Below are 14,055 nucleotides of genomic sequence, written 5' to 3'. Positions count from 1 at the left end.
TAGACATTTGCACATGTGTATTTCCGCCCGAGTCTGAGCTTCTCTGTGCTCCGAGTTTGTTTCACCTTGGGGTGTTGGATCGTCCATGACCGTGACTTGAGCAGGGTCTTATTCAAAGGGAAACTGGGCTGAAGAGGAAGTTGATGAATCAGCACTGGGCTAAACGTTGTGCAGCCAACCCTTCTTGGGAGGGTGGGGAGGAAAATTAGCCAAACTCATTTTCGTTTTCATGCTCACGCTAAGGGAAAGCAGCACATTTTTGTACTTTGTGTGAGTGGGGAGGGGGACCGCTGAACTCAGAGATCATCGGAACAGTGTAATCTGCATGCAAATGGCATTGAAGTGTCTTTTTGACAGACAGAGATTTTAGATTCCTTTGTGTTCTGTGGCATTCATTCGGTAGTTCATTTAAGAGAAGCTCTGACCTTGGGGGAGGTGTGAAGGGGAAGGGCGGAGGAAGGCATTGTCAACGAGGGGGGAAACTGTTCAGATTTTAGAGCAGGATTATGATAAGCTTATTAAACAAATTCTTTTTTTCACTTGCTTTTGTCACTGTTGAACGTTAATGACATTTTTAAAAACATGGGCTTCTCTACTGAGTGATAATCATTTGAAAAAACACTCATACTAGAAAAAACCTATATTGATAAGCAATTCAGTGACAGTCCATAGATATCTCCAGTACTGTATAGTGCGCCTAACTCCCCAAATAAACAAATATTGTTCCGTAATTTTTACATATAGTTCATCAATATTCATCAGTTCCAATATAGGTTGGAAACCTACTTCTGTTTTCAAAAAAAAGTACACTCCCAAACTCAACACCTTAACCAGTTAAAATTGTTTTGGCTCATTTGTGGAATTTCTGAGCTTTTAAAAAAAAATTAAGAAGTTTTACATCTTTGTTTTCAATCGGTGCTCCTGTTTTTTCCTCAATACCGGCAATAGTGGACACGTTCAGGATTTTCCATGAACGAGATTCATCTCCATCCTTTCCCTAGAGACATGTGGGCAGCTGTCAAGACCCAAATATTGATGTGTTCCCTTGATCTAGATTTTGTTTCATGCCCAAGCACAAGATGAAAATGATCCATTCTGATGGCTATTATTCCTTCAGTGTGAATAGATGCCAGATAAAGGGGTTGGAGATGAAGTTGTAATAATCATTAATGATGATGGTATTTGTTAAGTGCTTCCTATGTGCCAAGCACTGTTCTAAGCACTGAGGGAAATACAAGGTAAATCGGTTGTCCCAGGTGGGGCTCACAGTCTTAATCCCCATTTTAAATATGAGGTAACTGAGGCACAGAGAAGTGAAATGACTTGCCCAAGGCCCCACAGCAGACAAGTGGAGGAACCAGGATTAGAATCCATGACTTCTGACTCCCAAGCCCGTGCTCTTTCCACTAGGCCACGCTGCTTAGTTGCAGTATGTTTGTCTCTTGAATCTGTTAACTAGTGGTGCCCTGTTCTAGCCTCCATTTTATCCCCTTTACCAAAAACAGGCCCGGAAAGGCCAGGGAGGGTAAAGAATGATGACATTCTACTCTGGTTTAAGTGTCAGCGAGGCCTTTGTTTTGACTAGCTTTGGTCCAACCCCCCTGCCATATTGGATCAGTAGGCCTCTAGGCCGGGGGAATAAACTCATTATGCACGATATAGCTTTATCATGGCAGCTCTGACTGCGTGGATTCGGGACTCTTGAAAATCCCTCACTCTGGCACTGCTGGAAATTAGAGAACTGCTAGGCATTTGGCTTATTAAGACTGTGGGGTCCAAATCCTTTAAAGGAAGCTTATGGGGTCAGACCCTAGCAGAGGGAATATTAAAATAGTGTTCATCCTGAGAGGCAGAAAACTGAGTGAATGAGAGAGGAACAGAGAGGAAAACTAATTAGGGATGTTCCATTTATCATGGTATACAGGGCCAGAAATTTCCTCTAGAGTTACCAAAAGCTCTACCAGGTCTGTGTCCCATAAGGGAGCCCATGTCTCAGTTTCTCTGTCCCCAGCCAAGATGTGAACATTTTTCCGGCGTCATAGAGGATGTGTGGCTGAAGCAAGACCCTAAACAATGCTAAATTCTCAAGCAACTCCACATTAAAATCATGAGATCAACTTACTACACTTTTTATTTTGTCTTTTGTGTCTTTAGTCACCTTGTAGTGATCCAGGTACCATTTCAGCAACAGCAACATAGCAACACACTTGTGTACTTCCACCTTTCATGCCATGCATCCCAAGGTGCTTTGCAAATGCAGCTAGAATTTAGATTCCTAAGGAAGTTTGAATAAAATAAGTACATGGAAGCTAAACTTCATCTGGAGGTGAACTGCTTAATGAACAATAATTAAAGCTGGATTCCCTATCAGTAAGCTTAATTAATAATAGAATAATATCCTCCTACTTTATGTGCTGATGGTTACCTAAAGTTATCTTTTAGTTATAGTGCTTACGCTTTAAAGTAAAATGGGCATGCATTTTGATGATTAGGAGCTTCAGTGAAGAAGACTAAATCCAGAGCAAGTTATAAGGATGACTAAAAGAACTAGAAAGCATAATGAGTTATCCTACAGAATGTGGAGACCTTAATGTAGAAGAACTTCCCATGCAGAGGAGATAGTTTTAGTAGCTGTTATTTCTAATTTTGCTGGCAGTTTTTCATTGTAAATCTATTCCCTCCTTAGGCTTTTAGTAGTCATTTTTGATATCAATTTTGCAGGACAGTGTGGTAGGTTTTTTCTGGTTATTTCGATGAGAAAATGTGTTGAGGAAAGCTAAGGCTCATTTGATCATTATTCAGTCCAGAAAAAAAAGTAATAATGATTCTTTTAATCGCCTTTTCATTCTTGAGTGTTAAACAAATTAAACACCTCCATCCTAACATGATGGAGAAAATGACTCTTTGCCCTCTGACAGAATCACTGACAACTAGAAAACCAAACTGTAGAGTTAAAAGTACAAAATCAAAACAACCTGTAATTATTCATGTAGTACTGTTGCTTACGCCCTGTTTCCTTTTTCTCCTCCTCTTTTTTTCTCCTGAAATGTATCTTCTTAAAAGTGCCAATAAATGGTAAGTTCCCTATTGCCCCATGGAAAAGACGTGGAGGGAGAGGGAGTGTGGGGGTTACTTGGAGATTTTGACCAGTCAGCTGGATCTGTTGTGTGTTGGCTTGCATGGTAGTTGGCATTTAACATTTCATGCCTATAGAAATGGCCCATGAGATCCTGTGAAGTTGTCAGTGCTAGAGCATGCTAAGTGGCCAGTCAACAACACATGACCGCTAAGTAGAGAACGCCTTTTCATTTTTCCTCTTGAGTTCTATTCCGTGCTTTGTATCAGAGACACATTTTCATTGTAGTCCGGGCTTTATACATCATTAACCACGTTGTGCACTATTTTATTTTGGCTCACAAGACATCTGTTCTGAATTCAGTCTGTAGCAGAGAGCAGTCAACTGGTCTAAGGACAGTACAAGTCCTGTCTCATATGAGGAGGACTTGATGAAGTTTCAGAATGAAACTTCTCCCCATTTTAGTACCAAACGGCTAAGGAGCTGAATGACCTTTTTTTGTTGTTGCTGTTTTTGTCGTTGTTGTTATTAAATCAGTTAATGTTTCCCAAGCGATTATAGAGTTTGGACTGCCTTGTAATGCTTGCCTTGTAGAGGTCCAGAGTTTTGCCTCATTCCAATCAGTCTTGCCATAGAAATTTCCGGACATTTCGCTGTATCCGATCAGACGTATAGAGGATATTGCTGGAACGGACAATGGTCATTTCAACTGCCGTCGTCGTAGCGGTCTCTGGGTTCCGTACTCACTCCGTTTCTCTGCACTTACTTATTCAACGGCCTTTTCTCCTAGACGAAACCCACACAATGGCCAGTGATACCAGCAGCCTGGCCCAGACTCACACGTACAAGAAACGCGAGCCGGCCGACGTGCCCTATCAGACTGGGCAGCTGCACCCCGCCATCCGGGTAGCCGACCTGTTGCAGCACATCACACAGATGAAGTGTGCGGAAGGCTACGGCTTCAAGGAGGAATACGAGGTGAGTGAGACCTCGTCCGGAGGCCCAGTTTCCCAGCATCTCAGAAGAGTCAGACACCTATGATCTTCAGGCTGGGGAAGTCCAGATAAACTTGGAAGTGAGGAGAGGCAGGGTAAAGGGGCAGCGTGGTGCAGTGCGTAGAGCGCCGGCCTGGGAGTCAGAAGGTCATGTGTTCTAATCCCTGCTCTGCCACTTGCCTGCTTTGTGACTTTGGACAAGTCACCTCACTACTCTGTGCCTCAGTTACTTCATCTGTAAACTGGGGATTGAGACCGTGAGCCCCACATGGGACAGGGAATGCGTCCAACTTGATTTGCTTGTATCTGCCCCAGTGCTTTAATACAGTGCCTGGCACATAGTAAGCGCTTAACAAATACCATCATCATCATCGTCATTATTATTAAGATGTTTCCATTTTGGTGGGATCTAGTGTACAGATTCTGGTTTTCTTCATGGCTTTCTTTTCCTTTCCCTGTCCTGCTGCTGTGGAATTTGGATTCTGGAAGTGATGGATTTGCAATCCAGAGGAAAGAGACACAGCAGGCCTTTATTAAGTGGGCAGGTGCTTTTTAGAACCCCAGAAATAATAAGGATAATGATTGGGATTTGTGTTAAGGATTTGCTATGTGCCCAGCACCCTGTTAAGCCCTGGGTTAGATATAAGATGACCGGGTCCCATATGGGGCTCCTACTCTAAGTAGGAGGGAGAACAGGAATTTAATCCCCATATTACGGAAAAAGAAACTGAGACACCAAAAAAGTAGGTGGTTGCCCAAAGTCACACAGCAAGTAAGTGGCAGACCTGGGATTGGAACCCAATTCCCCTGACACCCAGGGCCATACTCCTTCCACTAGTCCATCTGCCTTCCCTAAGAAAGAACGCCTTCTTTCAGGAGTGCATGATACCGTAGCCTGAGGGGAACTTGAAGCAGCGTGGCTCAGTGGAAAGAGCCTGGGCTTGGAAGTCAGAGGTCATGAGTTTGAATCCCGGCTCTGCCGCTTGTCAGCTGTGTGACTGTGGGCAAGTCACTTCACTTCTCTGTGTCTCAGTTACCTCATCTGTAAAATGGGGATTAAAAATGTGAACCTCACATGGGACAACCTGATTACCCTGTATCTGCCCCAGCGCTTGGAACAGTGCTCTGCACATAATAAACACTTAACAAATACCAACATTATTATTATTACCTTTGGACATATGATATTAGGCCCACCCCCAACCTCATAGCACATATGTGCATATATTTAAATTATGTATTATAAATTATTCATATTAATGTCTGTCTCTCCCTCTAAACTGTAAGCTCATCACGGGCAGGGATCATGTCTGCTAATTCTGTTGTATTGTGCTCTCCCAAGTGCTTTATAATAATTATGGTATTTGTAAAGCTCTTACCATGCGCCAAGCACTGTTCTAAGCATTGGGGGATCTACAAGGTAATCAGGTTGGACAAAGTCCTTATCCCACATGGGGCTCACAGTCTTTATCCCCATTTTACAGCTGAAGTAACTGATGAGGTAACAGAGAAGTTAAGTAATTTGCCCCAGGTCATGCAGTAGGCAAGTGGTGGAGTCGGAGTTAGGACCTATGACCTTGTGACTCCCAGGCCCATGCTCTTGCATGTAGGCTTAGAACAGCACGCTACACATGGTGAGCACTCAGTAAATACGATTGATTTATTGGTTAATATCCTCCTTCTTTTAGTTTAGAAATAGTGCCCCATTTTTATGCCGCAGTCACGTGTGAAATTTTTGTCTTGGGTTTAGATATTCTTGCTTGCTCTCATTTCCAGTCATTAAAGCTTCAAAGCAGCAAACAGTCCAACAGTGTTTTCTGAATCAGTGTTGTTATTCATCCAAACTCTGTGAAAGCCAGAGAAATACTATTATTCAGCTAGATTGCCCCCCTGATAAACCTCTACAAAGCCATCGTAAGCGTAGAGATATTGAAAAGACCCAGGAATTGGGCTTCCAGCTTTCAGGTGAATGACATAGAGAGATTAGGCATTTTTCAGGTGAGCCTCTGTATTCTAGATGACCTTTTGGGAATATTTGGATTTGATTAAATGATTTGGTTCACAGGGCATGAAAACTGACTTCCTCTGCACTTTTCCTTTTACTTTTTTAGAGCCCAGCTTAAGAATTAATAACATTAAGGCCAGGCTTCAAAAAATTAATGGAGTAGAAAAGACAGAACTAGGTTGATAGTAGTCTATGCTGAGATAATGAATGCACGCCCACTGAGTTGGCGTTGTTACGTTCCAGACCTCCGGTGCAGGTGGTGGGCAAATATTTATTAATAATAATGAGACTAATGAGAGAGATTAGTTATGGGATTACATAGCAATTCACAAGATAAACCATATCTACTTTTGCAGGGGAACTATCCTATTTTCTTGATGGGGGAATATGGTCAAATCATGGAAGAGACTTTTTTTGGATAAAACCTATGCATTAATATGCTCAATTCTAAACAAATGGTAGGCTAGGTTTTGTTGAATTTGGGCATTCTGTTAAATGATCATTTATTTAATGAGGTATAGGATTTTGAGAGCCCTTTTCCTCCAGATTGCTCAAGGCACAGAAGAGCTTTAAACAAGAATCATTTTAAATACATTAAGAGCAAGTTTGGGGAAAATACATAGGGGAGCAAGGAAGTGTTCATGCGAAAGGTAGTTGGGGAGAGGAAGCAGGGAAAATTCCAGATGGAAATAAGCAATAATAACCATAATTGTGGTATTAAGCACTTACTATATTCCAAGCACTGCACTAAATACCGGGATAGATACATGGTGATAAGGTCAGATACAGTCCCTGTCCTATGTGGGGCTCAAAATCAAAGTAGGTAGAACAGGCATTTAATCCTCATTTCTCATTACTCTCATGCAAGAGAGTAAGTTGCTTCCCTATTATCCGAGACCCAGAGTACTTCTCACTAGGCTTTGTGCCTTGACTATCTGTATAAGTAATTGTATAAATTAATTTGATTTGTAATTTGCAAAATTGTGCATTCACCTGATGGACTAAAAATCAAGCATATGCCCTCCCCCCAGGGACTCTTTATGGACTGTTAATGGACTGTTTATGTTTTTATGTAGACTTCACAGCCAGTCAGAGAAGTAGAGATTTCAGTGTGTGCCTTGGGCTTCACACTCTGTTGAGTTGCTTCAGTCAGCTTTTAGTCCCATTTCCCTGGATACGTTTAGGGCAGCTTGTCTGTGTCATACTGCTGCTTGCTAGAAGCAGAGCTAGGCGGAAAGCAGAACACTCAGCACTTTGAGCAGAAAGCAGTTCTGATGATGTATGGTGAATGGCAGACAAAACATTGAACAAAGTAATTCAGCCAGGAGCAACCACTCCAAAAATGCAAAGCCGGTCATGGAAACCGTTGAATTATGGAATAGGCCCTAGGTGTGTGTGAATTGCCCACTGCCAAATGCCATCTAATATCAAGGTTCATAGTTTGGAAATGAGTGAATTAGTAAATTTAAAGTGTATTCACTCTGTTTCTAAAAGAGCAGGGATAGTGGGATTCTTAAATTGCTATTTTTTTTTAGTTCTGACGCATCAGATATTCAAAGCAGTCCTGTCTCTCCCTTAACTTTGGGAAAATTGGTGCCGTTTCATAAGACAATTTTCAGGAAGGGCCTTTTGTGTTTAGAGTTTACAAGCAAATAGTTTTGGACCTGAATCAGTCACTGGCAAAAGTCACTGTCGGGGAGAGGGGTTTGCTTCCCTTGGAGCTTCATGGCACTAGCCTATTTCTGTTATCTCAGTTAGATGGATAAGAAACTGAATGGAAAGGAAGTGGGGGACATTGTCTTTACTGTTCAACTATACTGTAGTTGTATTTCTCTAGTCCTGTCCATATTCTGTAGAGCCCCCAGTGAGCTTTAAGAGATGTATGAGAAGAACACTTCTTCATCATTGCCCTCTTTCCTCTCCATCCAAACTGCTACTCTGCTGATCCAACTACCTATTATCTTCTGCTTGAATACTGCTTCCTCACTGACCTCCCTGCCTCCTGTCTCTCCCTATTCCAGTCCTTACGACTCTGCTGCCCAGAACATTTAAAAAAAAAAATTCTGTTCATGTCACCCCACTCCTCAAGAACCTCCAGTGGTTCCCCGACCATAACAAGAGCATGGCTTAGTGGATAGTGCATGGGCCTGTGAGTCTGAAGGACCTGGGTTCTATTCCCAGCTCCACCACATAATGTTGATATTTATTAAGCGCTTACTATGTGCAGAGCTCTGTTCTAAGCACATATCTGCTGTGTGACCTTGGACAAGTCACTTAACTTCTCTGGGCCTCAGTACCCTCATCTTTAAAATGGGGATTAAGACTGTGAGCCCCCTGTGGGACAGGGACTGTATCCAACCTGATTAACTTGTATCCTAGCCCAGTGCTTAAAACAGTGCCTGGCAACTAGTAATCGCTTAACCAGTACCATAATTATTAACAAGTACCAAAATTATTATCCATTGCTGCATCAAACTGAAACCCCTTACCATCGGCTTTAAAGCACTTAATCAGATCATCCCCTCACTGATTTCATACTAAAATCCAACCCGCACACTTCACTCCTTTAACACCAACCAACTCACTGTACTTTGATCTCATCTATCTCACCACCGACCCCTTCCCCACATCCTCCCGTCTGGCCTGGACCTTCCACCCCCTTCGTATCCATCAGATTCTCAATCTCCCCACTTTCAAAGCCTTATTAAATTCATGTCTCTTCCAAGAGGCCTTCTCCGTATAAGCTTTCATTTCCCCTACTCTCTCTCCTTTCTGCATCACTTGTGGACTTGGATCCGTACCTTTTAAGCCTTTGACATTTACCCCACCCTCAACCCCACAGCACTTATGTACGTATCTGTAATTTATTTTAGGGCAATAATCAATTCTAGACTGTCAGCTTCTTGTGGGTGCGGAACATGTATATCGACTCCCTTGCATTGGACTCTCCTAAGCGCTTAGTACAGTAGTACTAAGTAGGCATAGTAAGAACTCAATAAATGCTAGTGATTGATTTCAAAGTTAAATGTAACCAAGAATCTCCACAGAGGAAGTGATCGTAGGGCTACTGGCTTATGAAGTGCAGTTATCCCTATCCCTTCTGGTCATGTTCCCTCAATTGATTGCAAAGTCAACTAGGACTGGAATCCAGGTGTCCTGAGATGCAGAGCTGTACTTTTTCTATGGGACCAATAGAGCCAAGAAGGCAGTCAATCAACCAACCAATCAATGATATCGACTGTAAGATCCTTGTGGACAGTGAATGTGTCTGTTATATTTTTGTATTGAACTCTCTCAAGAGCTTAGTACAGAGCTTTGCACACAATAAGCTCTCAATGAATGTGATCAATTGATTGATTGAGTGCTTATTGTGTGCAGAACACCGAACCAAGCACAAGCCCAAGCACAATGCAACAGAGTTGGTAGAAAAGTTCCCTGCCCACAATGACCTAACTGTAGAAATTACCTGTCTCGACTCTGCCTTCTTGAATATAATGTAAATGAGGCATTTTGTTTTTCCTCTGACTCAGATAGTGCCACCACTCGGGTGACATTTCTGTTTTGCTTCATTCCAAATACAGTAAAAAGCAGTTTGTCCAGTCTCCAGGATGTTTTTGGAGTAGAGATTTTTTGCTGCTTCTCCCTGATTCCAAACCTTTATCTTTGCCAAGAGAAAAGTGTCTGTAAATTGGTCAAAAACTGGAAGGATTTATTACTGATGAAGAATCAGAAATACAAGTGTCTAAATGAAAGGAAGAAGCATATGGCAGGGATGAGACTGAAGATTGTGTCTTATTGTGTCAAATAGTGAACTTATTTGATTTTGGTCTAACAGGATAGTCAGATTGCAGGCCTCACCAGGGAAATACAATAATGTGAGTGGAAGAAAAATTCAGACATGAATCACAATAATAAAGAAAATAGACCAAGTTGAAAAAAAAACCCAGTACCTTCTCTTCAAAGCACTATTGAGAAGACAAAGAATAAGACATGTGAGTGTTCATACTAGTTCCCTGTAGTAGAGTTGTTGTTTTTTTAAGTGGGAAAAATTAGGAAAATATAAACAATTAATATAGCCTTTCAGGGTATGTATTAACAAAATATTAATATTCATTTGTTGAAAAAGACCTTTTCTCATGACAAAATAAATAGCCCCGCTGTATTCTTTGAAAATGAAAGCTAAGGGCTACAACGTAAAAGCGTTTCTAATTATCCCATTGTAACAATTCTGATGTCGAAGGATTTTTATCCTGTTGTGCAAATGTGATAGTTGAAACTGACCATAGACCTTGAAGAATAAGACCACAGCCAGAAGCTCATTTAAGATAGTAACTTTCTCCAGGGTAGAAACCGTTGATAAATTCGAAATGCATGCAGTTAGCTTCATCGATTGGAGGTCAGTTTGTGTGAAAAATTCGAAGAATTCTAGGAACAATTGTAAAGTTCAAGAAAAGCCCATAAACATTTGCAAACAATGTTGCATTCCTTAGCACCTCAGGAATTCCTAATATGCTCAGTTCTCCTCTAACATGTAGTTGGTGGTCTGGTGATGGAGGCGGAGGCGGGGGCGGGCGGGGGAGGATGTACCCCTCGTTCTCAGTGACTCTCAGGTTAAGGAAAACCTGGGCTATCTTATGTCCACCTTGGCTGGTTCTGCACTCTTATGCACATTGAATTCTCACAGTAATAACAAGAAAATAGTTGCAGGTTGTTACAATTCTAGCTTCTTTCCAGTTCTCTCTTACCCTCTTTAAACTTTCCTCTCTCCTTCCACCACCACTGTGGCTTTTAAAGTGGTTTCCCCATTTGCCCTTGACCTGTGTGGGCCTTACTCATCATTCCCCTCCCTGCCCACTGCCTATGTTTCTCAGACTGGTGCCACACAGAAAGTGAATCTGGGAAATTGAAATTGACATGTTGAAAAGCCAAAATAGGGTGTAAATTTGGAAATGTAATAGCCTCTCACTGTGTCAGTAATTACCCCTCAGTGTTACTTTTTAACCCTAAAATTCCATCCCTTATCTACAAAGAGTAGACATGTAAAAAAATCCCACAGAGCTTTGACAACCTTCACCCCTTCCCTTTTCTTGCTCTCATAGGTTGAAATTCCCATTTTTATTTAACCTTGCCAAGGCTTTTAGCCAGGAGAATAAACCAATCACATTTCCTCAACTTTCCCCATCAATTAATCAGTGGCATTTATTGAATGCTTAATGTGTGCAGAGTACTGTACTGAACACCTGGGACTGTAAGCACTTTGTGAACAGGGTATGTGTCTTCCAACTCTGTTGACTCACCAAAAGCTCTCCCAAACATTCATACACACAGAAGACACTCAAAAAATACCACTGATTGAATGGGAAAGCTGAGCATAATGGAGTTGGTAGACACGATCGCTTGCACATTCCTGCTCAGTGATCCCAGCTTCTCCCTACGTTTCTTATCCACGTCTTTCTTTGAGGTGACTGCAAGTAGGAATTTGGATGTGTGATGATGAGGAAATTGAAGACCGTGTACATCTGGGACATAGGATAGAATTGGAGAAAATGGAGATGAGGGGTTTTGTTGTTGATAGAATCACTGACAGGGCACAGCTGGGGCTGCTATTCTGCATGAGACACTCACCACCCTACCTCCAACCGACACACTCTTCAGACGCTCTTTTCTCTTCTTATTTTGTATTCTGCAACACCAGCTGAGTCAATCAGTTGCTACAATCAGTGTAGGTTATTTTCTGTCCCACAGGATACAAATAACAAACAAAAATGGAACCACTGAAAGATAAAGGTAGGGATGGGGGGATTGGCAAGCCACTGTTAAATACATTAAAAACAACCACCACAGCTGTGTCTTCCGGTGCCTGCAGCAGCCAACTGGTTTTTGACACATTTTCCCATGTAATTATTATCATTATCGTAATGTGGTCCATGCAGTAAATGTGGAACCTTTTCTCTGAAACTGAGATTTGGCCTGTTGGCGGTGAATAAATCCCACAAAATACAGGCACTGATTTGAGTGGAGTTGTTTCTGTGCATATATTAAATGTTGATCTTTACATTTAAAAACACAGATTATTTAGTTGTCTTCTCATTGAAACCATAAAAAAATTGCCAAGTGCATACTTCAATCTGTCAATCAGTGGTATTTATTGAGTGCTCACTATGTGCAGAGTTCTGTACTAAATGCATAATTTCCTTTAACTACGTCTACTTTGAGGACTTCCCTTCCATATTCTGGGTGCTCCTGCATATATAGGGAAACAACATGGCCTAATGGAAATAAAAATACTAATGATAATTGTGATATTTGTTAAGCACTTACTAGATGACTGGCCCCGTTCTAAGCGCTGGGGTGGATACAAGGTATTGGAGTTGGACGTAGTCCCTGTCCCACATAGGGCTCACAACCTTAATCCCTATTTTACAGATGAGGAAATTGAGGCACAGAGAAGTTAAGTGACTTGCCCAAGGCCACACAGCAGACAAGTGGTGAAGCCAGGATTGGAACCCAAATCCTTCTGACTCCCAGACCTGTTCTCTGTCCACTGCGCAACCTGCTTCGTGGGCCTGGGAGTCAGAGGACCTGAGCTTTAATCCCAGCTCTGCAATTGACCTGCTGGGTGGCCTTGAGCAAGTCATTTCATTTCTCTCTGCCTCGGTTCCCTTATCTGCAAAACAGGGATTCGATACCTTTTCTTCCTCCTACTGTGAATCCCTTCTGGGGCCTGATTGTCTTGTAGCAGCGTGGCTTAGCGGAAAGAGCCCGGGCTTGGAAGTCAGAACTCGTGGGTTCTAATCCCGGCTCCACCGCTTGTCAGCTCTGTGACTTTGGGCAAGTCACTTAACTTTTCTGTGCCTCAGTTACCTCATCTGTAAAATGGGGATTAAGATTGTGAGCCCCACATGGGACAACCTGATTATCTTGTATCTTCCCCTATGCTTAGAACAGTGCTTGGCACGAAGCGCTTAAAAAATACCATCATCATCACCATCTTCATTATATATGTATATATATACACATAGATATATTTATTTATCTAATTATATATAAAACTCCAGTGTCTGCAGTACAAGTGGCTTAGGGAAAATATGGAAATCGATCAATCAATCAATGGTATTTATTGATTACTTAGTATTTGCAGTACACTGTACTAAGAGCTTATGGGAGTACAATAGGCTACACAATACTCAGTCCCTAAACCTAGAGAAGCAGCGTGGCTCTGTGGAAAGAGCCTAGGCTTGGGAGTCAGAGGTCGTGGGTTCTAATCCTGGCTTCGCCGCTTGCCAGCTGTGTGACTTTGGGCAAGTTACTTACCTTCTCTGGGCTTCAGTTACCTCATCTGTAAAATGGGAATTAAAACTGTGAGCTCCACGTGGAACAACCTGATCACCTTGTATCCTCCTAGCGCTTAGAACAGTGCTTTGCACATAGTAAGGGCTTAACAAATACCACTATTATTATTATTATTATTAAACCCACAAGGAGTTTAGTCTAGCAATCTAGAACTAGCAGTCTAGATAGGGAGACAGACATTAAAATAAATTACAGATAGGGGAAATGGCTGAGTGTAAGACTATGTACCAAAGTGCTGTGGGGCTGTGGGTGAGGTAACTTTCAAATGTTTAAAGGGTACAGATCCAAGTGTGAAGACAATAAAGATGGGAGAGCTAGTAGGGAAAATTAAGACTTAGTTGAGACCTTCTGTATCATGTTGCACTTGGATTTGTACCCTTTATTCAGCCCACACTCAGCCCCAGCAGCATAGTATAGTAGATAGAGGACAAGCCTGGGATTCAGAAGGTCATGGGTTCTAATATAGGTCTGTCTCTTGTCTGCTGTATGACCTTGGGCAAGTCACTGTATTTCTCCGTGCCTCACTTACCTCATCTGCAAAATGGGGATTGAGACTCTGAGGCCCATGTGGGACAGGGACTGTGTCCAACCCACTTTGCTTGTATCCATCTCAGCATTTAGTACAG

General features: G+C 42.0%; 1 protein-coding gene across 9 annotated transcripts in view; it reads left to right on the top strand.

Moving 5' to 3' along the window:
* Window positions 1–14,055, top strand: part of PTPRM (protein tyrosine phosphatase receptor type M) — an 838,914-nt gene that overhangs the window by 674,711 nt on the left and 150,148 nt on the right. For 5 of the 9 annotated variants that reach the window (XM_029065462.2, XM_029065457.2, XM_029065455.2 and 2 more), the window contains one exon: window positions 3,867–4,054. In XM_029065462.2, the coding sequence (XP_028921295.1) occupies window positions 3,867–4,054 (188 nt within the window). Of the gene's footprint in view, window positions 1–3,063; window positions 3,076–3,866; window positions 4,055–14,055 lie in introns of all 9 variants that reach the window. The other 4 variants (XM_029065460.2, XM_029065456.2, XM_029065454.2 and 1 more) reach the window with 1 other exon arrangement.

Source organism: Ornithorhynchus anatinus, chromosome 5, assembly GCF_004115215.2.
Source record: "Ornithorhynchus anatinus isolate Pmale09 chromosome 5, mOrnAna1.pri.v4, whole genome shotgun sequence".
NCBI classification, from domain to species: domain Eukaryota; kingdom Metazoa; phylum Chordata; class Mammalia; order Monotremata; family Ornithorhynchidae; genus Ornithorhynchus; species Ornithorhynchus anatinus.
Note: the sequence above shows the minus strand (reverse complement) of the source record. Positions and strands in the feature narration are given on the sequence as shown.